This window comes from Phalacrocorax carbo, chromosome 4 (assembly GCF_963921805.1).
Source record: "Phalacrocorax carbo chromosome 4, bPhaCar2.1, whole genome shotgun sequence".
Taxonomy (NCBI): Eukaryota; Metazoa; Chordata; class Aves; order Suliformes; family Phalacrocoracidae; genus Phalacrocorax; species Phalacrocorax carbo.
This window is the reverse complement of record NC_087516.1, coordinates 69129433-69157431: the sequence shown is the minus strand read 5'-3', so window position 1 is coordinate 69157431 and position 27999 is coordinate 69129433. Positions and strand designations below refer to the sequence as shown.

The 27999-nt window shown below is 40.6% G+C and overlaps 1 protein-coding gene across 3 annotated transcripts; it reads left to right on the top strand.

Moving 5' to 3' along the window:
* The first annotated feature begins 27 nt into the window (after nt 1–27).
* Nucleotides 28–27999, top strand: PKD2 (polycystin 2, transient receptor potential cation channel). 3 transcript variants are annotated; one of them, XM_064450352.1, is made up of 15 exons: nt 28–474; nt 7072–7185; nt 10027–10160; nt 10532–10782; nt 11515–11739; nt 12282–12510; nt 14583–14792; nt 15917–16098; nt 17144–17264; nt 19774–19872; nt 20888–21009; nt 22212–22329; nt 22605–22765; nt 23597–23744; nt 24767–27999. In XM_064450352.1, exons 1-15 carry the CDS (start codon nt 72–74, stop codon nt 24998–25000), a joined length of 2751 nt encoding a protein of 916 aa, XP_064306422.1. In that variant the 5' UTR covers nt 28–71; the 3' UTR covers nt 25001–27999. The 3 variants fall into 3 exon arrangements, with proteins under 3 accessions (XP_064306422.1, XP_064306421.1, XP_064306423.1); XM_064450351.1 differs by having other exon boundaries at nt 29–474; nt 22602–22765; XM_064450353.1 differs by having other exon boundaries at nt 31–474; nt 14583–14753; nt 22602–22765.

Sequence of the window (27999 nt, the reverse complement as noted above, 5' to 3'; positions counted from 1 at the left end):
CGGGCCGGCGCCGGAGGGCGGGCAAGGGGCGGAGGCGGCGGCGCCCCGCCCCGGGCGGCGGCGGCGGGCTGATGGCGGGCCGCGGGGGCTGCCGGCGCGGGCGGGAGCAGCTGGAGCTGGAGCGGCTGGGTGAGGCGGCGCGGGCCGGCTCCTGCCCGCCGTCGCCGCCGCTCTCCGCCTGCTCACGGCAGGCCTGGAGCCGGGACAACCCGGGCTTCGAGCCCGAGGAGGAGGTGGAGGCGGCGACGGCAGGGCCGGTGCTGGAGATGGACGTGGAGTGGGGCAGCCCGGCGGCCGGCGCTTCGTCGTCGTTAGGCAGCGGCGCGGCGGGTCAGAGTGGCGGCGGGCGGCGGCAGCGGCGGCTCCCCTCGGGGCGCGGCGGGGCGGAGGCGCCGAGCCGCCACCCGGTGCCGCCCGACGGCGCCGCACCCCACCGAGCGGCCTGGGCCAAGCGCCTGGCGCGGCGACTGCGAGGTGAGAGCCCGTGCCCCGCTCCCCGCCGCCCTCCTGCCGGGCTGGGCTCCGAGGCTTGCTCGGCTCCCTTCCTGCGGATCGCTGCCGAGAGGAGCGTTCATGAGTTGTTTGTAGTCCCTTTTGCCTTTTCTTCCACCCACCCCTTTGCTACCTGTCCTCTTTCTCCTTTATACGTGTTCTCTTCCACTCTCCCGTCTGTCCATCCGTACTTGCCTATGTCTGTGTCCCCACCTTTTAATGCACATCCATATTCTGATCTCTGTCCTGGTTACGCCCCCCCAGCACACACAGATGCACGCACACCTCTCTTGTCCTTTCCTCTGGAGCACAGAGCTCTCTGCACCCCAGGTCTTAGTCCTGGATGCTGTCAGTGTAAGAGTAGGTTTTGCATACATGCGGCTTTTCTGACCGGACACCAGGTCTTTGGAGGGTTGGAGCAGAATACTTGTTTTTCCCTTTCAGCATCCTACAAAAGAGGTGGTTAGGATGGCATTTGTGGGATTGTTCGGAGGGTGTTTTTTTTAGTTTTTGCTTTTCTGTAATATTGTGCAGTGCCTTGGAGCTGCCCTCAGTTGTTGAGAGCTCCCTGTTGATGGCTGGTGACTAGGGGCATAATTTGAAGCACAAGCGGGAGCACATCAAATGAGCATTTGGAGTGTTGTTCTAAGCTGACTGCATTAACTCTGTGCTGAGCTGGTCCTGTACAGGGTTGATTTGACACAGCAGAGAAAATGGTGGCTCAGAAGTTCTTTGGATTCAAGGTTGTGGGAGCATATCTGAGGACCCACCCCCTTTTCAGAGAAGCTTAAGATGTCAGCATCAAATCGTTAGGATTTTAAGCATAAGAAATGTCAGACAAAATCTTTATAGTTATAAAGCTGCAGGAAAATTAAACCATATTTAGAAAATACTATAAATATTTGAAATATAGAGAGAATGTTAGAAAATATTCTTCTTTTAGAGGAAGAAACCTAGTGTTGGCAGTGTTAGGTTTGTGGTTGGACGCAATGGTCTTAAGGGTCTTTTCCAACCTAAATGATTCTATGATTCTAAAATCAGAATTTTCTGACGTGATAAGATAGTACTGTTACTGGCTGGCACAGCATCAGCAGAGGTGTCAAAACAAACATGATTTTAAGCAGGGGTTTGTAAATTAGGCTGTTGTCCTGTATGTCTTCACTTTGATTTTCACGTGCATTCAAAAGTCATTTGCTGTAATCGTTTCTCTGACTTCAGCTGTCTTGCACCAAAACAAATCCCTCGTGATCATTGCAGTGTTTTACTTGGATGCAAATCAGACTTGCAGAGATTGTGGAATAGAGCATGTTTTCTTTTCAGCAGATTTTACTGGGAGAGTGTTCAATGAACTAAGTCATTTCATCACAAGAGACCAGAGTGGCCAGGAAAAAATATCAATTATAATTATGTGCTATGCATGAACTAGCACTGCTCTGTTTGGTGTCTTCAGTGGAGTGTTTCTTTTAGTCTGTTGCTGAGGTATGTAAATGCTTAGGAAAGGAGCTGCTTCATGTGGAGAAAGTTAAGTCCTGTTATAAAAATTCTTATCTAAGTAGACTGTTCAGATGCTCCCTTCGTACTAGTTGATGCTAAGAAGGAACCTCCTTGTATGTTCTTTTAACAGTGGTGAAAAATAGTGGTGTTTGAATGTGAGGCAAGCGTGAGAGTGACTTGTGATGACCTGGCATAAGTTGCTACTTTTCATCTCTGTCATGGTTTCTGCAGTAATACTCAAAACAGATTATCCACACTAGGTGGATAATCTTGATGCTGGTTTCTGAGCCTTTCTGAACCTGAAGGCAGAGCTTAATAAGAACACATGATGTATAAGGTCAGAGTATTTGCAGATGGAAAGAGAGACCATCAGGCAGACATCTTTCCCCCTGCCATGAGATACCATTCTAACAAAGGTTTTGTAAAATGCTTTGTTGAATCATCTATAGTTCATCTGCATCTAGAGCTTAGGCTTGGTTTTGTGTGGAGAAATGTTGCTTATTTTTAGTATGCTTTTTTCTAACAATTTTTTTTTTAAGCCTATATATGTATTTTCACCTTGTTCAGCTAAGCGAGCAGACAAGCCAAGAGGAATTGGTTTTTGGTGAAGCTGCATCCTGTGCTGGGCAGAATGTGTACAGCTGAGCCTTCAGCTTCAGGATCAGGCAGATGATGCCAGAGATGTTCTGGCCCTGCTCTGATAGACAGATCCCTTGCCTCTCCTGCTGCCTAAAAGCAATGTATCTTAAGCTAGAATAACCATTTGGGGAGCTGATGCACATCGTAATTTGAACTTTTAATTTCTGCTTTCAGGCTGAAAGATGAGGACCACCTTTGACACGGTAACATTGCATCCTTTCGACTGGTGTGGTTCTCTTTACTGGCTGTGAGCCTATTAATGAAGTGTGAGCTGTGTGGAGGGTGGTGCAAAGTTACACGTTCTTGCTGTGCAAGGAAACAAAGAAATATTTTCAATAATGGCCGTGGACCAAGCTGCCTCTTGCTGTTCGAGACAGTCAATATACACTGGTAGTATTCTATTTTTAGCTGTAAAATGAAAAGACTTGGTTTCATGTTCTAGGAATGTTCGGAGTGGATTTATCCCTGTGTTACTGTCCACAGTTTCTGTTGATTTCTGACCTGCCTACATTTTGCGTTTTATAGGCAAGTGTAGACAGATGCCTTTCTGGCTCTTTCATGCAAATGTTGTCATTAATTCATAGGCACAGTAAATGGCTAGGTGTGACTTCCATGCTGCGGAGGTAGTGCAGGGTGCTGTACTTGTCTGCTGCGTAGGTTAACTAACCTTCTTTGAAGAATGTGATTGCTGCAGGCTACACAGTGAAAGGGCTGATTTCAAGCCTGAAATTAACATAGAGCACTTGAAGGATAACTGAGGTTTTAATACTGGAAAGAGCGCTCGCTAGTTCTTCTGACATTTCATGGATAACCATGAGGATCTTTGAAGACTGGAAGAAGGCATACTCAGTTTTGTTTCAAGACAACTAGAGTAAAGTAAGCATAGATTTATTTAATGAAATTCCATTTTGCTAGACAGAATTCAACAAGAGGGATTAATCTTTTGGCTATCAAAAGTGATTGCATTACCATGGCTAAACAAGTTGCCACTCATTGACTGAGGGCTATTGAATGACAGCTTACACTTTTCTCATCGTCAGTCCTGAAATAAAAACTCAGGATTTAAGGTAACGGGATTGTGGTAACTGAAGCTATCAGAGGGACTGTAACAGGAGTTACTAAGCAAACAGAAAGTCAGCTACTTTGGACTACCTGTATTTTAGGTTATTCTCTTTGTGGATTCTTTTCAGATTCTAATGTGAGCCTCTCAAGTAGCTTTAGTCCCTCTAGTTTTGCAGACCTCTTCAGCAAACATCCCAGATGCTGAGGGGAGAGGAGGGAATGACTCTTCAGCTCTCTTAAGGGGAAAGTAATCAAAAGTTTAGATGGGTAAGAGCAAAATCCATTTCCAGAGCCAGGCTGGAAAGGTAATCTGCCCCTCAGAGCTGTACTTGGTCACCCAGTGCTACTGTCTCCCTGTGTGTGCCAGTACTAAGGTGTGTATGTGAGGTATTTCTTGAAAGATTTTCTTAGTTACTGTTAAATGGAAGTATCAAATATAATTTCCAGTCACTCATTAACTGTTACGTTCATGAAGAACACATCATGACATTTTTACTGAGTGGAATTAGTGCAGGCTCCGATTGTACCTTACTAAGGAATGTGAACTAAGGATTGTGAGGCTGTGTTTTGTTGTTTTGGGACAAAGCATCTTTGCCTCAGACTTCTTAACTTTCTTCTCCTTTCCTTAGCCCCATTCTTTCCCCAGCATCTGAATTTCTGTGTAGGCAGATCAGTTAGTGCTGTGTGTCTGGGCTTGAGCGCTTTCAGAACTGAAGACTTTTACATAAATCTGAGTTACTTTATATGTATTCTGTACCTTATAAACTTGGCTTCGTGATTATGTAGGTATATGTGTATTTATAAGTACATATACATTATATATATTACATGTATATATATTTATTAAAACATTTTACATATGTAAAGATTTTAATTTCCTGTGTTACCTAACAAGCTAGACTTTTTATTGTAAGATGAAATTTAATCTATTTTTTCATTTGCATTTGGTCATTATTTTTTCACAGCTCTTCTGAGTTCGTATACTCTTTGGGTAAGCTGTTTGGGTTACAGAATGAGTATGAGAGAATTGTGAGTTGCAAATTTGTTTGATAAATGAAAGAGTACATAGATTCTGTCAAAAAGTTAATAGCAAATTTATATAAGGAATGAACTGAAAATGATTAATCGAGGCTAGAAACAAAACATTTTTGGAGCTTTCAGTAGATATCAACTTAAATCCAGCGCTGCTTACCACCACTGTTCTTGATGTATCTAAACCAACATTCTAATAAGGCAAAAAGAGGAATAACGTACATATCTTGTAAAAACGTGGCAACTAATGAAGGCTTCACGCTAGCTGGTGGGCAAATCTAGAGCTCGTTTAACACAAAGATCGTTGTATGATCTCTGGTGCTGGGTGGTGGTTGGTTTTTTTGTTGGTTTTTTTTTCCCCTTCACATGTAACTTTCTGTTCCTTACTGACTCCTAACAATATTCTAATATGACAGAATTTGAGCTTGCAAGCATTCTGCTCACCACATTTCTTATTGGTGAGTAATGTGCTGACAGCTGGGACTCATCTCACTTGCCAGCTTAGCTCACTAGCTGTTCCAGCCTTTTCTTCCTCTCTTCCGTAATGTTTTCCTGCTTTTATTATGAGGGTTGCTAGTGCAACGTAGTGCTGTGTTAGAGGCTGAATTTGTTGAGTTCTTCGTTATTAATGACTCTGTAAATGTTGTTGTTTTTTACTTCTGTCCTCAAGAATGACCTAATGGTGAGGATTTGGCATTCTGTTTAGTAAAGCTGCAGTCTTTATGTGTAAATTTTCAGACTTAGCCTTAAAGAACAGCTTTGGAAAAGCTCTTGTTTTGGGGGCTGACACTAGTGAAGGTTCTAAGTTGCTAATTAAGCAGTGTGAAGAGAGGGTAATGCTGAGAGTGTTAGTACTTGCTGTGCCTGTGCAAGAGAAATTTCCTGGTTGACTCTGTGGTTAGGTCACAACTTAAAAATGTGGTAGCTGAAAGGCTTCTAAAAACATCTAACACGTTATTTTTTTCTGACTAAACCTTGTATTTGCAGGTAGAGGGAAGAGCTTCCTTATTTCCATGTCGCTGTTAGCAACTGGAGTTCTGCAGCAGGGAGATGAGCCCTTTGTCTTAGTCTTACAGCAGTAGTTGCAAAGCAACTGAAGTCTCACTTCAGTGTCAGCTTTATAGCCTGTTTTGGCTATCCTTTGTTGCTGTTCCATTTGACTTCAAATCACTGTGGCATGTTTGATGGATCCAAGACTTTTTTCCTGGGGAGTTTCAGGTTACTTCGTTTCCGTCTACTGGGAACATAAAGGATGTTTTAACAGGTTGGCCATTTAAAATACCCGAAAAGCAAAAGGGTGGAAGTTTGGTGCACTTCTGTTAAGAGTGAGTTTTTATTTTTATATGCTTTCTCTCCCATCATAAACTAAGGTCAAATCACCTTGCTTTATTTAGGCTTAAATGAAGAGAAGTTCCTTGAAAGTGGCGGTTCTGATCTGAGCATCAGCAGCTGTTCCCAGCTTTTTTTCTGTTCTGTATTAGGCACAGGAAATAAATATGGTGGTTACTAACTGCTTTCTGTTCTCAGATGGTTGTTTCTTTTAGTGCCTCAATTTAAAGATCCTTTTGCTTTTCTGTTACCCTTTTGGAAGGGATCACCAAAGTTCAATAATTCTCTTACGCTGTATTCTTGAGAATGTCAAGTATAACATGAAGCAGAAATAGTTCAGCTCGTGCAGTTGCCCAGTTTGACAGCTAGAGAGCAGTTGCTCATTTAGGCCGCTGCTAATGTTGCAATGGTGACTGTTGTGCAGGGAAAGAAATCCTGAGAAATACCCACCAAGATCCCTGCTGTGTCTCTGTTGGAAATGCCTTGCCTATTTGGGAGAGGAAGGTTACGATTTGTTTTCTTTAAAAATGTTTGACTGACATATCCTTCTTTCAAGTAGAAAGTTAGTTAAGACTACTAATGAAGATTTGATACTGAACATGCATTTTCATTCATCTAACAATGCTTTTCGTATTTAAAAAAAACCTAAAACACTGCACTGTGTTTCTTGAAGGATGACTATCCGCATCTTTGTATGCTTGCAACTGTTTTCATACCATGTGGCTTTAAGTGACAACATTTCTGGCAAATCTTCGGCAGATTCTGTTAGAGTTCTGCTGAGCTGTTATTAAATTATTATGGTATCTTATGAATAGCTAATACTGCCTTGGGCCCCATTCAGCCTATGGAAGGGTAACCCAAAGAAGTTCTTCTTGCTTGAACTTACGTAAGTTTAAAATCCGTAGAAGAATCTGCAGCAGATGTGACATAGGTTAAACTTTCAAAACCACTTAACTTATTTTGTCATTTGTGTATCTAGTATAAGACATCTGTGTATATCATTATATATGTTTTCTTTTTAAGGTCTGTGGGGGACAAGACTCATGGAAGAAAGCAACACCAGCAGAGAGCGATATCTGAAAAGTGTTTTACGGGAGTTGGTTACGTACATGATTTTCCTTGTGGTCTTGTGTGTCCGTAAGTACCGTTCAGCGTTAGTACAGAACTGGATGCGCTATCTGCTTGCTATCTTTGATTCCAGGATGAAGGTTGTTTCAGTGATGTGGGAGGAGAATTAATGGGCAGGTGTGTAGGCAAATATTTGGAAGTAAATCTTTCTCTTGTTTCTGTGTTTGGATTGTTGCTTGAGATTGAAAATACTGCAACTTTCTGTGCCTTAACAAGTTTTGAGCCTTTAAGCAAGATGATAATATATTTATACTTTGTTTTCAAGGAGCATTTTTTAAATGTAGCTGTAGATGTGCAATGTACACCACATTGCAGTGTAATGCTTCTTCTGCTATGCATTTTGAAATCACTGAATGGAACTGTTAAATGTAAAAAGTAGGAGTTAGTCATCTAGGACAAAAAGTTAAATTAAATCACCGAGTTTCAAATTTATCACCAAGCTTATGTACAGATCATTCTGATAATAACAGTTCTTGATAGTAGCTGGAAAAGCAGAGATAATGCTAGCTGCTTAGAAATATCTGATAACATATGTTTGCATGATGCTGGACATTTTAAACACATCTGCAGCCTATATATACTCAAGTGTATATGGATCACAGCTGGAGACTTCCATGATTTAAGTGTTTAGTTTGTTTTGTTGTGTATGATATGAAATGTTGTAACAATACAGAACACAGAACAGAGTAACATTCAACCTACTTTTTTTTTTTAATTCTTTTTTATTTGGCTTTTAAGTGCATGACTCCTTTGAGGTGGGTGCTCTAGAGTCAACACTGAAGATAGTATTAGCAGATTCTACTAAATACAGACCTAGTACAGAAGTGAGGAGCTTGATGGATCTCCAGCCTCATACAGAATATTCCTGGATCCAAATGCAATTTCAGAAAGCAGCCTGAACCGAGTTTGTTGTTCTTTTCTTAGGGTGAAGAACCTTAGCGACACTGGAGTACAGAAAGTACAGGATGTTTAGCACAGGCCTTACACAGCACCATGAACAGTTGTGGCTAGTATAATATAACAGTTCTGAGAGCAGTGTTCTTTTCTGGCCTTGGGACCTTGAAGCCCTTATACAGTTCTATTTCAAGATTTCTAGGGGGTTTTAAGTTAATAGTCAAAACAAAGCATGTTCATATATTTTCATAAAAATTAGCAAGACAATCCAAAGTGGAACTTCCTATGGAGTAGTGAAATAGATGTTTTATTTGGTTACTAGGGAGAATAACAATGAAATCTCTATGCATTAAGTTAGTATATCTTCGGAAAGCCAATATTTTTCAAGCCTCCAATTTTTATTGTGGGCAGTTCTGTTCTAAATGCCTGAAATGTCAGTGACACTTCACTTGTCATTTATGATCAGTTGGAATAGGACAAGGTGATGTTTTTATTTTTTATGAGAGAGAATCTTGGAGTAAAAAAGAAATGCAAAACTGTATTGGTAGTCTGGCTCTGAGAGCTAGTCTGCCTTGCTTCACTGAAGCAGAATTACTAAAAAAACCCCAAACTATACTGTTGACACAACTGTTCTGGTGTTGTACTGCAAGCATGGTTATATCCTAAATATCATGGTTTTTTTCTTTCCCAAGTATTTTAAGAATGCTTAGTGCTGATTTACGGATAAAGTAGTGTAAGACTGCTTGTGGCTTGTATGCTGTACCATCAGGAGAGATGCAGCAGTGAGGGATCTGAATTAAAATAAAGTGAAATTGGTCTCAGCAGGAAGAGTTTGACTGCAGGCTGTTCACAAATCATTTTGCTATAGAAGAAGATTCTTGGTAATAATAAAAGTATAGCGTATTAAATATCTACAGATATTGCTAACTCATTAGTATTTTTTCAAGTACTATCCTTTCTCATTTTACACGTAAGCAATAACTATGGGGCAGACTGGTGTGTGGTTTGGCGTGCCGTAGGAGAGAGCTTTCCAGTGCAGGCTAGGCGCTATGGCCATTTCTTGTGCTCTTGTATTTTTGTGAGTGATACATTCCATGTATCACAGCAGAAGTCTATTAAAAATAGTTGTTCTCCAGTTGCTAAAGAAAACAGATTTTCTTCCCTGTGACAAAATATTTTTAGAAAATTGTCAAAACTGGTGGAGATTGTTCAGTGTAGACTTAATATTTCAGGCTTCTCTGAGTTTTAGCCATAAAATGGTTTTAAGTATTTGTAGGCAGTATCAGTGCCAGAGACTGTTCTGTCAAGCCATCTTGGATTTGTACATAATTTTATAATTTATGCTCTGTGGTCTTCAGCCAAATGCTTGGCCCGGTGTGAGAAGTAGTAACACACAGTCATTTATTTTCTGTGGGGAGATTCTCTTAGAAGCACTGCACATCTTGGGTGAAGTTTCATTGTCTAATCGTAGGTGGCTAATGTCGTTCACAGTGCCCTGCGATGTCCTGGTTATCTGCTCAAGCAGGGCATAGTTCTCCTGAGGTCTTGTGCCATACCTGCCAGCTCTCTATGTATGGCTTAGATAGCACAAGTCACCTAAAAAGGCACTAGCTGCCTCTCTCCAGGCTCCTGAATTGTGCCTTTGTTTTTATTGAAGTTGGCTTTTGTTTGATAATAGGATGAGGTGTGGGAAGGAGAACTGAGTATTTTAAACTGATTGATCAGTTTATTCTTCACTGCTTTTTGTATTTTAATCACAGTTGACAGACAAATGCTGCTTGTGTGGAGTTTGTTTTGTTCTGAAGCTTAAACTTTTCAGTGCAAAATCTATATCAACACGACCTGATGTATTCAAAACTAAAAAAGCAAAGTACTGCGCTTTTTTCCCCCCTTTCTTTTTTTCTCTTCTCTTTCCCCCACCCCTTTACCTCTCACTCCTTACCAAATCTTTTGCAGTGACTTATGGGACAGTGAGTTCCAGTATGTACTACTACACAAGGGTTATGTCGCAGCTCTTCCTGGAAACACCTGTATCAAAAATGGAGAAAACTGATTTCAAAACTTTGTCCACGATGGACGACTTCTGGAAGGTAATCTAAAACCAGTTTTTTATATCTCTGTTGCTGTGATTTGCTTGTCCTGTCATGGCCTGTAAATTTAGCCTGCAGAATCCTTTCTAATGTGGTGGGGGTTGTACATGAAGGTCTCTGTGCACAGTGTCGAAGCTGTGGAACAAAGTAGACCTTTCATATGTGAAAGTTTAGAACCTAGGTAATGCTAATGGGGCAGGGTAGGGCAATGTTGTGGCACGTCTTTGGAGGACAGGTAACAGTAAGTGACTTACTGTAAGAAAGGCCTTATGTCACAAAAATTATCAACGGCAATTTTAACACATCCAGGGAATGCAGATCTATAAAAACAGTGCTGGCAACATGCAAACTAAAATTGTCTTCCTCCCCAGTTTACAGAAGGCCCTTTGCTGGATGGTCTTTACTGGGAGATGTGGTACAACAACAAAACCATGGCAGAAAACAAAAGCTTCATTTATTATGAGAACCTGCTCCTAGGGGTGCCTCGCATTCGGCAGCTGAAAGTGAGAAATGGTTCATGCTCAATACCTGAAGATTTAAGGGATGAAATCAAAGACTGCTATGACGTCTACTCTGTGGCTAATGAAGATACCGCTCCTTTTGGACTTCGAAATGGAACAGCGTATGTAGTAATCCCGTAGACGTGGGGGTTTTTTTTCTGACCTGGGTTATACTGAATTAAACACTAAGTCACTTGGCAGAGGCAACTCTGCATTTGCTGTATGTTCTGTCCATAAAGCCAGGTAAATCCAGAGCAGCTGCCAGTTCTGCTTGTGGAGAAACCTTGCCAGACTTGGAAAGGGCTGTGGTCTTGATATGCTTTTTAGGTGCTGTCATTGTGCCATTTGTAGCTGTTACACATGGGAGACACGCTGTGGTCTGAGTGCAGCACTGCAATTCATGAGCACCTCTTCTGTAATTCCAGATTGTATTACTGCAGCAGGTTTCACTGAGTTGTCTTTCCTGGCTAAACATGGGAATAGCCCTGCGTCTCTTAGAGGACAATGTTTGTGGAATTGTAAAAGGTTTTGGAGGTGCAACATAACTCTGTAAATGCTGATTTTCTTTCTTTCCCTGAGGATAGAAATTCTGTGTGAGAGGATTGATGTGTTCTCTTTTCACAGTTAATATACTTGTGACCCATCTTTCTATCTTAATTTTATTGTGTTAGTCAAAGGAACTTTGTAAGCTCTTTCTCCAGGGTACAAGCATCAAAACTTTCTACAAGTACATCTTTAATGAGCTTTAAGTAACTGATACTTTTTTTGGTCAGGTTTTGTTGGTGTCTGTTTTGTTAATTATAAGTTGAAAGTAGGAAGACTAATGTGCACTGTTTCACTTACTTCTGAACTAGCTGGACGTACACCAATGAGAAGGATTTGAATGGGAGCAGCCACTGGGGCTTGATTGCCACATACAGTGGGGCTGGTTATTACCAAGACCTCTCAAGGACCAGGGAAGTGACAGCTGTGCAGATTGCTAGCCTTAAGAAGAACCTGTGGCTGGACAGAGGGACCAGAGCAGCTTTCATTGACTTCTCAGTATACAATGCAAACATCAATCTATTCTGTGTTGTCAGGTATGAACAGAACCATGCCAGTGTTCAAACTGGACAGTGTATTTTGTAGACTTGGGAGGGTTTTCTTGTAATTGCCTTGAGGACATGGGTAAGTGTATGTTTTGTATAAAAGAGACAGACAACTAAAGTGCCATGCCTCCCTGTCAAAGAAGTGAGACTCCACATGGAGGCTGCACTCACCATCTGGAGGTGGTTCAGATTCTCCTGATGCCACAGTGGCTTGGGTGCAGTTTGCAGACGACTTCTCTAGTAGGTTCAAACAGCATGAAACAGACGCAGGTGAAAACAGGTCTTTCGTCTCTGTTTTCTCTCTGTTCCTGAAATGCTTTGGTTTTTAGTCAAAATTGAGAGCAGTCAGTTTTGCACTGTACAGGTGTACACTGTACACAGGTTGTGTAGTGTCTTCTCTGAATCATATGTGGGCTTTTGCTTGTTTCTATTATTTAAGTAATTACATAAATAAAACCACGGATCTTTTAGTAGTGCTTTTCGTCAACGCAGTTTAAATGAAATATTTTTTCTTTGCCTTTTTTTAAATGCAGGTTGTTAGTGGAGTTTCCAGCAACTGGAGGCCTTGTTACATCTTGGCAGTTTCAGCCAGTGAGGCTGATTCACTACATCTCCACTTTTGATTTTTTCCTGGCAGCCTGTGAAATGGCATTTTGTCTTTTTGTTCTTTATTATATGGTGGAGGAGATCTTAGAAATTCACATTCATAGACTGCACTACTTCAGAAGTCTCTGGAATTGCCTTGATATCCTTATCATTGTGGTAAGTAATCTTTGTAATAAGACTAAAATTGCTTTCTGGAATGCACTTTGTGGGAGACATTAATGACACAGTATTCCTGTTGTGTTTTTAAGGGATAGGGCCATCATTGGGAAGGATACTTAGACTGTTGGGCTATTCAGTCTGAATAAGACAATTTTTTTCTGTGTAGTAATGTTGGTGTGTTTTGCAAACTTGTCTGTTCTGTCTTCAGTGGTTTCAATCTTCGTGTCCTGGTGAAACATTTAGAGTATTTGTCCAGTATGTTTTTTCACAGTTTTTGTCTATAAAGGCATAGCTATTACGGGAGGTAAGAAAATCTCCCTCATTTGTTTCTACATATCTGATATAGACTATTGCAGTGGCTTTCAGGTAAGAAAAAAATCTGCTTTAAAGCAGTGATTTGTATTTGGAGGAATGGGACTGGGATTTGAATATGTTTGCAAAGAACCACAAAGAGATTTAATGTATTAAAGTACTTACCAGCTAATACCAAGTTTGAAGTGTCTCAAAATTGTGAAGTGCTAGCAGCTGTCAGGGCTGCGTTCTTGGTTAAGTGGACAGCGTTGCACATCAGTAATCTTGGTGTTGCAGAAAATCGGAGCTTTGAATTTAAAGCTACATAATGTAATTCTCTCCGGACTTATAACAAACTGTGCTCACCAAAAGTATAAAAAGCCAGCAGTGCTGAAACTGTTCCAGTCCTACACTTGTTTTGTATCTTCAGGCTTGGATGAATCAAAGGTTTAAGTCAGTGTCTGTAATCTAGAGAAATCATTCTTGCTTGCATCACAGTGCTTTCGCAGAATCACACAGAATCACAGGTTGGAAGGGACCTCAGGGATCATCTAGTCCAACCTTTCTGGGAAGAGCACAGTCTAGACAAGATGGCCCAGCACCCTGTCCAGACAACTCTTGAAGGTGTCCAACATGGCCAAGTCAACCACTTCCCTGGGGAGATTATTCCAATGGTTGACTGTCCTCAGTGTGAAAAATTTCCCTCTGGTGTCCAATTGAAATCTCCCCAAGAGCAATTTGTGTCCATTCTCCTTTGTAAATGAAGGACCATTTAGGAGGATGCTTACATGAACTGTGTGCTCTTTGTTATTTTAATGGCGGGGGCAGGATAAGATGCTTTGGTGTTAGTGTATTCAAGTGTGAGTGTAAAATTCAGTTCACACAAAGCTTCAAATTCTGTGTTTATACCTGGTCTGAGGGACATAATTTAAATTTAGGATTATGTACTTTATGGCTCTGTATACACAGTGAAGTGTTCACTTACACTTATAAAAAGCACATTTGCAGAGGTTAAAGCAAGAACCTTACCTGTATGGTAAAACTACAGTTTCTCTGCTGTTGCTTGTTCTGGTCAATACTGGTCAGTCTGTAGTCTGGAGAAACTCTACTACCTTTTGGCTACTGCTGTCTTTCTGCTCTTTACTCTTTTTCACCTTTGTCGTTTTGAGTTGTCCTCTTTCTTTCCTTGTATTTCTTTCTCTCTGACAGCTTCATTTTTCTGAGCCCACTGTCATCTTGTTCTTCAACTGTGGCAAGCAAAAGATTTTAAAATCTTACTCACAGACTATTTGTCTGTAGTCTAGGACTATAATGGTTTTGTTGTGGAATGCATTTCCTGATATGTCCAGAAACTCTAGTTTGGATCTGACCTCAAACAGCAGCCGCTGGGCTGTCAAATTACTCCTGAGTGAAAGGTGGTGAAGCCTGGCCCCCTCCAGCACCCACAAGTGCCTGGCCCTAAGGACTAATACGATCAGTGACTGACGGGGTTGACCCTGAAGGACTGCGAGAAGTTTGTATCAGTGAACTTTGGTTTTTTTTTCTTCCTAGGCTCTGTGCAATCCTAGGTGTTACTCTCCTGTTTGAAACTTTAGCTTTGTAGTCAGGACATGTTGAAAACAACATATTTGCTTTTACTTAAGGCTCACATTATGGTAGTGCTATAAATAACATGAAGTTCCTCAAATCTTAACTTCATCTGATGTATGTGGCTAAAAGAAATTGTTTTAAAACCCTAGTTCACCTTTCGTATGTTTGTGTGTTTCTTTTGTACTTAGCTCTCTGTGGTAGCTATAGGAATTAGCATCTATAGGACATCAACTGTTGATATGGCCCTGAAGAAGCTGCTGGAAGATCAGAACTCATTCCCCAATTTTGAACCTTTAGCCTATTGGCAAATGCAATTCAACAACGTTGCTGCAGTCACTGTGTTTTTTGTCTGGATTAAGGTAACTCTAAGACACACATCTTCATGCTACCATCAGAATGTAAGCAGTATTCTGAGTTTCATGTGATATGTTATTTTAGGAGAAAAAGGACTAAAACTCAAATTGGTCATGCAAGAAAGTCAGAGCAGGGAGGTAACTTCTTGCAGATTAAAAGCAAGGTTGTAAATTGCTACTGGTTTAGTCAGCCCTTGTTTAAGTCTAGAAGGTGTAGTCAGTGCTAGTGCTTTGTCACAGCAGACACGTGAAGAAATGTTTTATTATTCCTGAATTGATACATCAGTAATTCTTACTGGGTATTGGTTTTTCCTAACCTAGTTCAACTCTGCCCATTTTATGTATTCAAAACTTCGGAATTGTTAGAAGCGTTGGAAAAGCTACCCCAATTCATTTGAAAACCAGATATGTTACTTTAGTTAAACTTAATTGCTTTGTTTTACTGCCTCCTTTCTAGTGATACTTCTTTTCATGCCCATACTCATTTTCCTGTCCTCTGTATGTATAAAGCTGCAGAGGAACATTTAGTTAATAAACTGTCTAATGGGGGAAAATATGAGACCAATGATAAGTGAATTGCTGCTCTGATACAGGAAACTGATCCTTCAGTTTATCAAGCAAGTTAGCTAATCTCTTACTCTTTTATAAGGCAAAGTTGCATCTAATTTTTGCATCATGGTTTAAGAAATAAAGTGGTTCATTGTAAGAAATAACTGCAGAGTAACAGAATAATGCATGTTGGAGGGGACCATGGGAAGTCTCTAGACCAGGCACCTGCTCAGAGCAGAGTCAGCAGTGAGATCTTCTTTTCTCGCATTTTACTACTTCATAGCTAACATCTTCATTGGAGATAAAGATAAATAAACAGGCTTTTGGAAACGTTTCGGTAACACTGCTCTGAAGCCAGGGAGCCTAATAGAGCAGTGAAAAAACAGGCAAACAAAACCCCACACCCAAACAAGAAGTTGGTGTCCTCACAGAATTTTCTTCACATTTCAAGCCTCAGTGTTTTTAGGAAGTGATGTATTTCTAAATGGAAATTAACTGACTTTGTCTCCAGGCAAATTCAGTAAGACATCTCACGTGTAAAAGGCTGGAGAGTGATTGATTTAAAGAATTGTTTTCTTCCTTGTGTTTACAGTTGTTGGTTTTTGTTTTTCTTTTAACAGCTTTTCAAATTTGTTAACTTCAACAGAACAATGAGTCAGTTATCCACTACCATGTCTCGCTGTGTCAAAGATGTCATCGGCTTTGCTATTATGTTTTTTATTATTTTCTTAGCATATGCTCAGTTGGCCTATCTTGTCTTTGGCACTCAAATAGATGACTTCAGCACTTTCCAGGACTGCATGTAAGTACACGAATAAAAAATGCGAAGAATTTCTCAGTACATTGGTAAACGGATTTGGTTGCCTCATCAGAGACCAAACAAATCCTATGACATCCATCTAAACAGATAAGCTGCAGACATATCACTGTTGATGGAGCTTAGTAGCAAATGCATTTTTTTTAAAAACAATTTAAGTTCATAAACTCTTTGCTATGAGCTAAAAATGGCAGGTTTTGGTTGGTGAAAGTGGCACTGTTTTTATAACAGTTGGTCAAATTCCTAGCAGGATTCTGTCTTCAGCAGTTGAATGATTATATGCTTAGTTACGTTTGCAATGCTTACTGAAATGTTGTATGCATAATAATGCTGTGTTCCTGATAGTATGTGTAGTTGGTTGACTCACAAATGGAGTCCATCTTACACAGCCAACTGGTAAATTTGTATCTGCACGAATCCAGAAGAGAGATAGAGCTTAATATAGGGTTGTTAATCAGTTTTTCCTGTATTGATTTGGGATGACATAATCTGATTCTAACTGAAGTAATTACCAGGTTGTTCAGTTACATATTTCCCCTTGCCTGTTTACGTTCGGGCAGTGTTGCAAAAAGTTTCCTGTACAGAAGTCAGGAACTTGAAATACACTGATAGTGCTGTACAGTGCTGAGCTTCTTCCAGCCTTGGCACTGTACTGACAGCTTGAGAGGGTTGAGGTTGTATGTATGCAAGAGGCAGAAGGGATAGGAGAGGGACGGGAGTGGGTCTTAAAGCTTCACAAAGGCAATCAGTCATTTGCTTTCCTCCCTGTTGCCCCCACTATCAGTTGTGACTGAAAGCCAGAAGTAACCACGCTAGTTTTGTTTCGTGTGTGTGACATCTGACTGTGAGTTTGGTTTTGCCTAGAGGTGGGCTTGAGGAATTGACTATTGCAGTGTCTGATAAAGTATTACAGTAGTGCAGACCTCTCTGCTGCCCATCAGTCACACTGTTAGGGTAAAACAGATTGAGAATTCTTGCACAGCTCCAAAAGTGTTTTTTTTCAACTCCTGGATGTGTTTTGTTTTTTAAGATTTACTCAGTTCCGCATCATTTTGGGAGACTTCAACTTCACAGAGGTTGAAGAAGCTAATCGAATTTTGGGACCAATTTATTTCACTACATTTGTGTTCTTTATGTTCTTCATTCTTTTGGTAGGTACACTTTTGTTTATGCGGGGTGGGTAGGTGGCCATTTTTGCATCTTTTGTTCTTTGATTCCTACTGCTACTTGGGGCTTCTTTTGATAATGGTGATTGTGCAGTCCATGTAGGGGCCTGAAGGTTACATGGCTGCTCACAACACTCAATTTTTTTTTCTTCATTTAAAATAGATTTGCATTGTACGTTTCTTGTCGTTCTCATGTAGTGCTTCTCATTGTGTTTTTTTTAATTTGTATTTTTTTATTATTATAAAGAATTTTTATTTCTAAAATCTGAACAGTGCCTGGTTGGCATATGCAGCAAGCCCATATCTTTTGGTGAAAAGTAGTGGTAATGTTCAATACAGGCTCTTAGTTTATGAAGTGCTCTACTGCATGGCTGGCTGTGTTTACAACAGCCTAGATCATGCATACAACACACAGCTTGTCTGCTAGACGAGCTTAATTCATCAGCAGTGCAGCAACTTTCAGATATGCAGGTTGGCCTGCGAAGGCCTCTTTTTCTATCCTCTTTTCCTTCTCCAGGGCAGAGTTGGGCCCTGCCTTTCTCACCTTCCCAGTGCAGATTACCTGTACACTTTTGACAAATGGTATTATAAGAAGCTCAACTTATCTGAGAGGCAGTATGTAGACATGATTGTCTGACAAATCAATTCAAACAATGAATATATTGTGAGTACTCATCTTTTGTATACCCTCTGTTAACAGTAGTATTGAATCCGTATTACAGTCTTACTAATAATTTATATAACAAAAAGTGAAGGGAAGAGAGCTCTCTTAGAAACCTGTGAGACCAAATAAATTCCTTTTTTCTTTTTTTTTTTCCCCTTAATTCTAGATGTCAGTATAAGTGAAGAGCCCCAGTATCTTTTACCTGGATGTAGTTTTCAGTTAGTCTGGTACTAACAATAATATATAGTCATTTTGTTTCTGATTATATCACCAGACAGAAGCTGTTATGTGAGCAAGAAATACTCAGATTGTTCCCCAAACTGTGCATCTTTTGGTGATTTGATAAGGTGGCAAGCATTAAGGTGGGATTTTACTAACATTAAAATGGTGCAGCAGTCCTGTATCATAATAACTTTTAGAGTTATTTAATGATCCTGTAATTAATGAGGCTTTTTATTATTCTTTGAGATGAGGAGAAATGGCATTCAGATATTATTTGTGGGAGAAGGCTTCATCTTGGGTACTCACTAGTAAGGAAGTGGAGAATTTTTTTTCATGAGATGGACCAGTATTCAATCGGAAAATAACATATGGATCACTCTCGCCAAAGAAGCACATGAAGCGGGTTTCATATTTGCTTTGAAGCACCTTGCAAAATCCATAGGAGCAAGGCTAGTGTCCAGCAAGGGAAAGAAATATTTTTTTAAGGGGTAGCAGAGAAGCACTGGAGTGTGAAGGCACAGAAGGTTATCCAAAATACTTGCTATAATTTGTGTGCTTATTGATACCTGCACATCCTGTCATATGGTTGGAGTGAAATGTTGTAAGCTCCTTGAGACCAGTCCGAGACCTGGAAACTAAGTTAGGGAAGATGGGTAGAAAGCACCAGCTCTTAATGTTGGGCAGTTGAAAGCAAAATAGACAGTAGGCAAGTTACCTTTTATTTCTCTGGTGTTGGGCAAGAATGCATAAAGATACAGCGTTGGAAGATTGTTGTCCTAAAGCATTTTTTTAAGTCCATGAGGAAATAGAAGTTAACACTGCATTTCTGCACGAGAGTGGCACATAGAATGGCCAGTAAACTGAGTGATTCTTCTTGGACTTGAATGTCCCGCTTGCGATTCAGTCATATTTACTCCATGTTCAGCAGGACCTTTTCAGTAATGACAGCATGGCTCAAGTAAATTGTATGCTTGGCACAGGGCTAGTGAGACCAATTTTTTCTCTTTTGTTGGAAGAAGCGACCAAACTCTTTTCAGAGTTGGTGGCATACATGCCAAGTGTCTGATTTTAAGCTTTTTTGTTTTTACCTTTAGTCTGAAATGCAAGCAGAGCTGTAACTAGAAAAGAACCTTGTGTTTGTGGTGGTTATTATGGGATGAATAGTTAAGTTGGTTCCTCAGGCATTTTTGTTGCCAGCTGTGTTGCCCAGATTAATTCTCAGTCGTTTTCTGTACAGTTTGGCCTTGCAGGTAGGAGGCCACACTTACATATATAATGTTAAACAGGCTTGGTTTATTGCCACTGCTGTGTGTAGGCATGAACCCTTTCTGGAAAGTTATTTTCCAGTTATGTTGGTAACCAGTAGTCCTGGTTACCAAGTTACCTGGTTACCTGATTAAAAGTTGTTACACTGCAGTGCATCACATTTCAATATCTCAGGCTCTTGATGTTAGTGCTTTTTAAACAGCCCACCATTTTCTCTTGCACATTTTTAAAAAACGTGTATAGGTCTGGACATGAAGGCCATTAGGAGCAGTAGGGCTCAGACTTGTTGAAACTTTTAAGCGCTTTAAGCTTAAGGGCTTTTTTTATTTTTCTCATGAACAGAACATGTTTTTGGCCATTATCAATGATACCTACTCCGAAGTCAAGTCAGATATGGCACAACAGAAGGCAGAAATGGAACTGTCTGACCTTATCAGAAAGGTGAAAGTAACGTTTTGTTTTGTTTGATTGACATCTCATTCCTCACATCCAAACTTACACTGTAAAATGCTATATAAACCATACAAAGTAAAGCTGGCAGCTGATGAAAATACACATCTCTTAGGTAAAATAAATTAATCTGAGCTGCGTGTAAATTAAACAAATGAAGACTTTCCATCACAAAGTATTCTAGTCATCTGAGACTTTGTATTGAATGATCAGCCTACTGACTATGACACAGGATTTGCGTGTCTAGGTAAATACAGAAATATTGAGCTGATGAAGCTAAACTGCTGTTTGGTTTGGTCACAGAATTCAGAATTACCTCCTTTCAGGCAATAAGATGAGGCAAGTCTTGGATAATGTGTTGGGAGCTCCCAAGGGCAGCTGCCTGTAAGGTTGTTGAATACAAAGGTAAGAGTTTGACCTGAATCACCATTTTGGAGAAACATGTGCACGTGCATGTACTCGGGCACGGATGCAATGTTGTACCGTGGTCAGAAATGTCTAAATGCATACTCAAAGTGACCAGAAACTCAGAGTTTTAAACTTGGAAACTGGTTATTAAAACAGAGCAGAGAAAAATGAAAAGTGCTACTTCATTGTGATGAGGCCTTTTTTCAAAAGTCATTCCTACAACTGAAGAATGAGAGAGAAACAAAATGACTGCAGAAAGTTGTACCTGTTTTGTCAGCATTATTTGAAACTGTCACTTAACTGTCAGTAACTGCCAAAGGTGTCTTATTGGGACAAAATACGCTATTCCTACTGACCTGCAGTGCAAATTGAATGAAGAAAGCCTTACCTCTAACTGCAAAGGTATTTGTATGTTGCCCATTTAAATGCTGAAATAAAAGGTGGATAAACTGGAGGAAAAGACAAATTCTTGCAGGGCTTTTGGAACACACTGAATTATAGTGTACACTAACTGATTTTTATAATTAAAAAGGTTATTAAAAATCAAGTGTTAACATTTCATGACAAGTAAACCATGAAACTTCACTTTTTCTTTTAGGGCTACAATAAAGCCATGATCAAACTTAAACTGAAGAAAACTACTGTTGATGACATTTCAGAAAGTCTGAGACAAGGTGGGGGAAAACTAAATTTTGATGAACTCCGGCAAGATCTAAAAGGGTAAGGGAACTGTTACTTCTTATCTTGAATAGTAACCACAGAGACATGTCATGTTAAGTCTTTGATGTGAGTTTCTCTCACTAAGAGTATGCTAATGTGAATAAAGAGAACACAGCAGAGTGGGTAACAAAGCGTGTGTTTTTCCTGTATCTGGTGGGAGGTGTACAGGTAAACAATCTTTGCATATGGGTCTGCCAGAATTGCACATAGGAATATTCCAACTGTGGCATGGAACTGTGGAAGAGAGGAGTGGGAAATGAATGTTCAGTTTGAGGTGGAAGAGAAGCCTTAACTAAGGAGGTCTGCTGAGTTCTGGCCCCTGGAGTCTGCACTATGGCTGGTGTTGCTGCAGTGGGGTGGCATCCCATACCGGAGGAAGGATTTGGCGCTCTGGGGCCCAACCTCCTTCAGTTGCTCTATTGTGGGGGAGAAAGGGTCTGAGGAAGCAGAAATCTAAGGCCTTTGAGGAAATGGTAATGTTTCTATCGGAGCCACTGCAGGATTTTGTGAACAGGCTGGAGTTTAGGGAAAGGGAGCAAATCAAGGAGGTATAAAAGGGATGGTTGTGAAGAAGCAGGGTGCAGTCTAGGGCAGATTTAACTAATGAAAGGTAAGGGCTGAGCTTTTTGTTATCACTGTTGTGAATTTATAGTCAGTCGGGTCTTTGGCTTCAGGATGAAAGTCTGTTTGGAATGAAGTGTTAGTTCTAAGTACTTGAAGTTCGTTCAGTGTGTGTGCCAACACAGGCAGGATGCAGGAACAACCACAAAACCATGGACGAAATGCAGAGTAAATTTTTTTTTGTTACCTTGCCAATTGGGGAATCCCCAAAGCAGCAGTGCAGAGCTCGGTCCTTGCTAGAGGATCACTGAACCTGCTGGTTTTGCCTGTATATCAGGGATTTGCACAGGCATAGTTTACCTCTGTGCTTTGACCTTTCCCACAGCAGGGCGGGAATCTCAAGCGTGTTCAATAGGGTGCCTCTGAGTCCATCACAGGCCTACGTTACCTAAACACAGATGTTCTACTTGTCCAATGCACAAGGCCAAACTACCATTAGTATGACTTAAGTGTTTTTTGACACCCTGGCTGCAAGTCACTTGAGAGTGTTTACAGTCCTCCTTGCCATTCTTCTGTTATTTCCCCACATTCAGCATCTGAAAAATTGAAACTAAGGGAACTGGGTTTTACTGTGTTTTCAGAAAGGGACACACAGATGCAGAGATTGAAGCAATATTTACCAAATATGACCAGGATGGGGACCAGGAATTGACAGAGCATGAACATCAGCAGATGAGAGATGACCTGGAGAAAGAGAGGGTGAGCTCAATGTTAGGAGTGGTATGCCACCAGTGCCATCTGCCAGTCTTCTCCCCATGCTGGTTTGCTGCTACAGAAGAATCCTCTTGTTTCCCTTCACATTTGCTGTCATCCCTGGTTGTCTGAGCAGAACTGGCAAACTGAGCAAAACTAGCAAAAAGGCAAGGGGGAGCTGAGGGAGGGCAGGAAGTCTTTGACCTTGACACCCCCATCCCCCACGTACAGTGAAAGTCTCTATATCTTCTCTGTCTGTGGCTTGTGTTTTCACGAAGGAGGATCTGGACCTGGATAGGAGCTCTCTGCCACGTCCTCTGAGCAGCCGCAGCTTCCCCCGGAGCTTGGATGACTCTGAGGAGGATGAGGATGAAGACAGTGGACACAGCTCCAGGAGGAGGGGCAGCAGCTCTAGTGGGGTTTCCTATGAAGAGTTCCAAGTGTAAGTTTATCCTTCTGAGGGGGAGAAATCTGCATGGTGTTTGAGGTTGGTTGGTTGGGGTTTTTTTGGGGATGTGTGTTTGGTTTTTTGTTGTTGTAGTTGTTATTGCAGTTGGTTTTGTCCTTGTGGGTTTTCTTCTTTCAGTTATATAGTAATCTCTCTTATAACTCTGAATATTAATCACATTATTTGTAAAAGTAAATGTTATGTTTTTAAAAGGTGCTTAAGTGGCTTTTAGTAGCTTCCAAGTAATATCTGAACAGAAAGTACTTTAGAGAGGCTCATGGGAATCAGAAAACCAAATCAAAACAAACAAAAAAAACCCATCAAAAACTCTGTGGTCCTTAAAACCTGGTCATTGAAAAGACAGAGAAAATGGTCATGCTACAGTAATGCCAGAAGACTTTTCTGGGTTTTTTAGTACTAAAACCTCGAGGTTGTTTTAGGTTCAGTGAGAACTGCAGCTGTTGATTTTAATAAGGTTAAGTTCCTTGTGAGTGTGTATTTTGCCTAAAATGATAGATCTCCATATTAATTAATTATAGCAACACTAGCTGAATGAAGAATGTGAGTAACTAGAGCCAAAAAATTTTGATGAGCATGCCCTGAAAGCAGGGAAAAGAGTGGAATATGTGTCTTTTCCCCAGCTGCTATACCCCTTTGCTTTTGTGTACCTTGTCCCTTCCTGGACAGTAGGCCTCATTTGTGGAAAGTCAGATGCACGCTTGGATGAAAATGCTGTCTCATCCTTATCTGCTCTATGTGTTGACATGCTAGAATCATACTGACTCAGAAATGTCAGTTACTGAAGCTCACTCTTGTTGCCCTCAGGCTCATGAGGAGGGTTGATCGCATGGAGCATTCTATTGGCAGTATTGTCTCCAAGATTGATGCTGTTATTGTGAAGCTTGAAGCAATGGAGAGAGCCAAACTAAAAAGGAGAGATGTGTTGGGAAGATTGTTAGATGGAGTGACAGAGGTAAGAAACCTGCTTTCTTCTTCTGGTCACAACCTGCATGGCCTGCTTACTGTTAGCACTTCTTCCTACTGCTTGGCTTAGGAGGGTTGAGGGAGTGGTGGTAAAGATGAGGTGGGTGCTTTGACAGTGTCCCGAGTGATTTCAGTTTTGTGTTAGGAAAAAATGAAATGTTAGGGACATGACGCAAGTTTCAGATATGACAACCCATCTTATAGCAGGCCTGCGTCATGCTGAGGCAACAGAGCACCTGAACTGGACAGCAGTGGTCTTCGCAGGGTGCTGAAGCAGCTTGTTCATCCCTTGGTGTCTGTTGGGATTAATACAAAGCTTTTTATGAACTAGTCTGTTACAGTCTGAGGGATCCAGCCCAGCAGGCCCCTGCAGCCTACTCTTCTCCCATGTTGCTTCTGGGATTGTGTGTGGCAGGTAGAAACAAGTCACTTCTATCACCAGGGTTATCTAGCTTCTATTGCCTTCCTTCCCACCTTCTCTTTCTTGAGGGCCCTTTAGAAGTGGCCAGTGGGACAAACATGTTATTTTTGTGGATGCTAAAATCTGTCAGCTTCCTGATGGGGCAAGAACAGCCGGAGCAGAGCTGTTAAGGGGTGGGCGAGATGGACTGTCTTGGTGGGTTATGTAGGTCAGACTTTTAGCTGCCCTGTCACAGATCATAGAATCATTAAGATATGGTGTTCCTGGCTGTTACAGCTGTTCCAGCTAATAATTCTGCTTGATTCTTCAGATGGAGCTTGCTTGTGGGTGTGCTCCCCTCAGTTTATTTTACATATCTGGGGGTGGATTTATATATTAGAAACTGTAATACAAATTGTGCTTTCATAAATAAGGTGATAACCTGGGCGTCACATCACTGGAAAGAAAACAATTTACTGCACTAATTGTGTTTTTCCACTAGCCTGTGGAAATACTTAAGTGGTATAAGAATTTCCAGTGTTTTTATAGGGTTTTGCTTAGACTGCAGTTTGAAAGTTATGTTTCCAGCTTGTGTCTTTTAATCTGTTTAGGATGAAAGACTGGGTCGTGACAATGACATCCACAGGGAACAAATGGAGCGACTTGTGCGAGAGGAGTTGGAACGATGGGAATCGGATGATACGGCATCCCAAATGAGCCATCGGTTGGGAACACCACTTGGTCTGAACGGCCAGCCTCGTTCCAGGAACTCTCGGCCATCTTCCTCCCAGTCAGATGGTATTGATGGGGGAGGAGGAAATGGGGGGAATAACATCCATGTGTAGGATTAACTTTGTAGGTGATTTTAAATGTTTCAGGTCAGTATTAAGCCAGCAAATATACTACTCCACTGTTTCGGAGCACAAGATGATCATCCTGATCAGACCACTATCACAATTTTCACTGGTGGGCAAAACTAAATATTCTCTTCCTAAGGCATTTTCAGACCTATGTAAGCTACATGTCATGTTCAAGTTACCAACAGTGAGACTGTCAGCCTTGGAAACAAAAATGTGGGAGGCAGAATGGAAACCAGATGTGTCACAATCTACCTGGACAGAATTCTGGTTCCATATATGTATTATGGGGAACACTTTCATGAGGGCAGCAAGCTTCAGACAAAATAATGTGCTGTGGCTAAAATGAAAGGCTGTGAGTTTTCTGCTTTCTATTGGAAAATATGGTTTTTATATGCTTTTAAAAGCAGTTTTTAAAAGAAGATGGCATCAGTTTATTGTCTCATTCATTATAACTGACGCTTTTCAAAGAGGTAAAACAGCACCCTTTTTATTTTGAGTTTCTACCTATTTTTCTGAGTCATTCTTGGTGTACTAACATTTTAATTAACTTAAAATGTTTAATTTTTACTGTTTTTGAGAAATACTGTATTTCTTTGAAGAAAGTGCACTTATTTTGTATAACTGTAAATCACATTATTCCATAATAGAAACTGTACACATTACACATTTTTGCATTCCAGAAGTAATATTTGAGAACTGCCTCTTCACGCTCAACTAACATAATAATTTTTAGCTTTGTTGCAAAGTGCCCACTCTTTAATACTTTATTTTCATAATCTAAGTGTTCCTGGGCTAAACATTCCACAGATGCCTAGGTAAATATGGTTACTTTGCAGAAAATGTATTATTGAAAAACACTAACTCTCTCTTGGGTGTGACAGGGAAGGGGACAGAGAAGGTGCTGACAGTTGGGAAAATCTGACCTCGTGCTCTGTCACATTCTGATCACATCTCTACTATGTAGTCTGTATTCACATTTAACAGAACTCCGTGTAAAAATTGTTAGGTACATTTCTACATATGCTTTTCTGCTGAGGTGCAACACATGATTCCTTTGGAAAGGTGTCTGTAGTATAATCACTGATTTTTAGTATTTCATTTCCTCTGCTTTCTGTGTCATAGAAGCTTTGTTTTTGAAGGGAGATGCAACACTGAAATTACGTTGGTTTCCTACTGAAAGCATTGAGGCATAGTGTTTGTAGTTTTGCTTAGCAACAGATTTCCATATGTGCAATGCTGGTTTAGGAGGGGGGTTGTCAATTCCATGTCTTTCCTGAAGATGGCGGTTGTCTTGTATTTAAAGATTTAGAGTTGGCATAAAGGAAAATGGAAAGCTACATAATGAAACACATCTTAGCTATTAGTAGGGTATATAGAGGAAAAAAATCCTATTTAACAAAGTGTAAGTAGCATGCTAGTAGCATATGTAAGTAGCATATGCTATGTTTGTGCTTTTTATTTCAAAAAGCAATTGTTGCCAGGGGTTAGCATCTCATTCTTGTAGTAGTACTGCTTAGGCAAAGCATGCATTTTGTGTATGTTCTTAAAACTGCATTGCCTGGATGTACAATGACTCAGAATGCCTTCCCTCTAACCAGAGAACTTGCTAAAACTAAATAGACTTCATGCCTTTCCCTATTTTTAAGTTTGTGAGAAACCATATGCACAGAAACTTAATATCAGGTGGAGAAGGAAGAAGTTCAGCGTGGAGGTCAGAATTTCTTGGTAGGTTTGGCTAGAGAACAGAAAGACATAGGAAAACAAGTTGTGATTCTTGTGAAGTATTTTTTCTTTCTGTGGGTTATTTTGTCTTGTACTAGGAAGAAATTCATACTCTCTCACAAGAGACCCTGTCAGCTTCCTAAAACAGCACACAGCACAGAGGTTAGGGCATTTGTGTGAAATGAGAGACGCTCAGACTAAGCTGTCTTGTCTTGATGGAAAGTGTTTGGACCTTAGAACCTGAAGAAAACTTCTCTGTGTTGAACTGGCATTTCTGGCCTTAAACAAACAAACAAAAAAACCAAAAACCACTAGCTGTTCACATGGCCAACTTGTATGCAAGGAAAATAGAAAATACAATACAAAGCAATTTAAATACACATAGCCTTGTCTTTATATTTATATCTAAAATGTGTAGCGTGTTGGTATGTGGCATGATTTACAGCTTAAACTTTGAGGCATGCTAACTAATTACATGTGTGTAACATGTAATTGATATTGGGTTTCTAGGGCCAAGGGTTACCTAAATGCTAAGATAGCATTTAAATAATCATGTACTTAGAATCAATTACTTTGGCCAAATGATCAACTTGAGTTGTCCAGCAATCAGCTGGAACCTTGCTAAGAATACCTTGTATTAAGGTTTGTGCCGGTGGCCTCTAAAGCACATGGCATGCTGAGGTTTGTGGCAGCAGGGACTGGGGAGTGCGCAGAAGCGATCTAGTGGTCGTCTGCTGGTGAGGCAGGGCCTTCCTGGGGCGAAAGCAAGCAAAACTAAACCTATCAGGGTGGTTTTAAATAGGTGTCCTGTAAAAATGTGTCTTTCAAAGTGTAAGTTCAAGCCTGCAGTTCATCTTTCATTTGTAGAATATGTTTATTATGAAAAGGAAAATGTTTGCATTCATAGCTGTATTTGTTGAGGTATATATCTGTAACGTGTCGTTACTTAATAACAAACTTCATCTTGAAGTGCAGTAAGTTTTCATGGGGTACCTGTGTGTGTTGACAGTGGGCCTTCCAGTAGGAGCATGGCCACTCGACGAATGTTATAAACATTTTATTATTTCATTTTTCAACTTTAGATTATAATATCATTTCTCACTTATTATAAAGGTAAGGGTTTTGCATAGTAATGTACAATTTTTGGTCTTATTGGGAAGCTGTTAATTATGCAAGTCTTCTACAATGATCAAGAACATATTGATCTGTAAAACTGCGCACTTTACTTCCTAATAAACATTTTATATAATCTACAGAGGAAA

Excerpts from the sequence above, each read along its gene's own strand:
- PKD2 (XM_064450351.1), top strand. The coding sequence starts at position 72 with ATGGCGGGCCGCGGGGGCTGCCGGCGCGGGCGGGAGCAGCTGGAGCTG. Across the intron at positions 19,873-20,887 it reads TGTCTGACCTTATCAGAAAG|GGCTACAATAAAGCCATGAT; the intron begins GTGAAAGTAACG and ends TTTTTCTTTTAG. Across the intron at positions 23,745-24,766 it reads TGTTAGATGGAGTGACAGAG|GATGAAAGACTGGGTCGTGA; the intron begins GTAAGAAACCTG and ends TAATCTGTTTAG.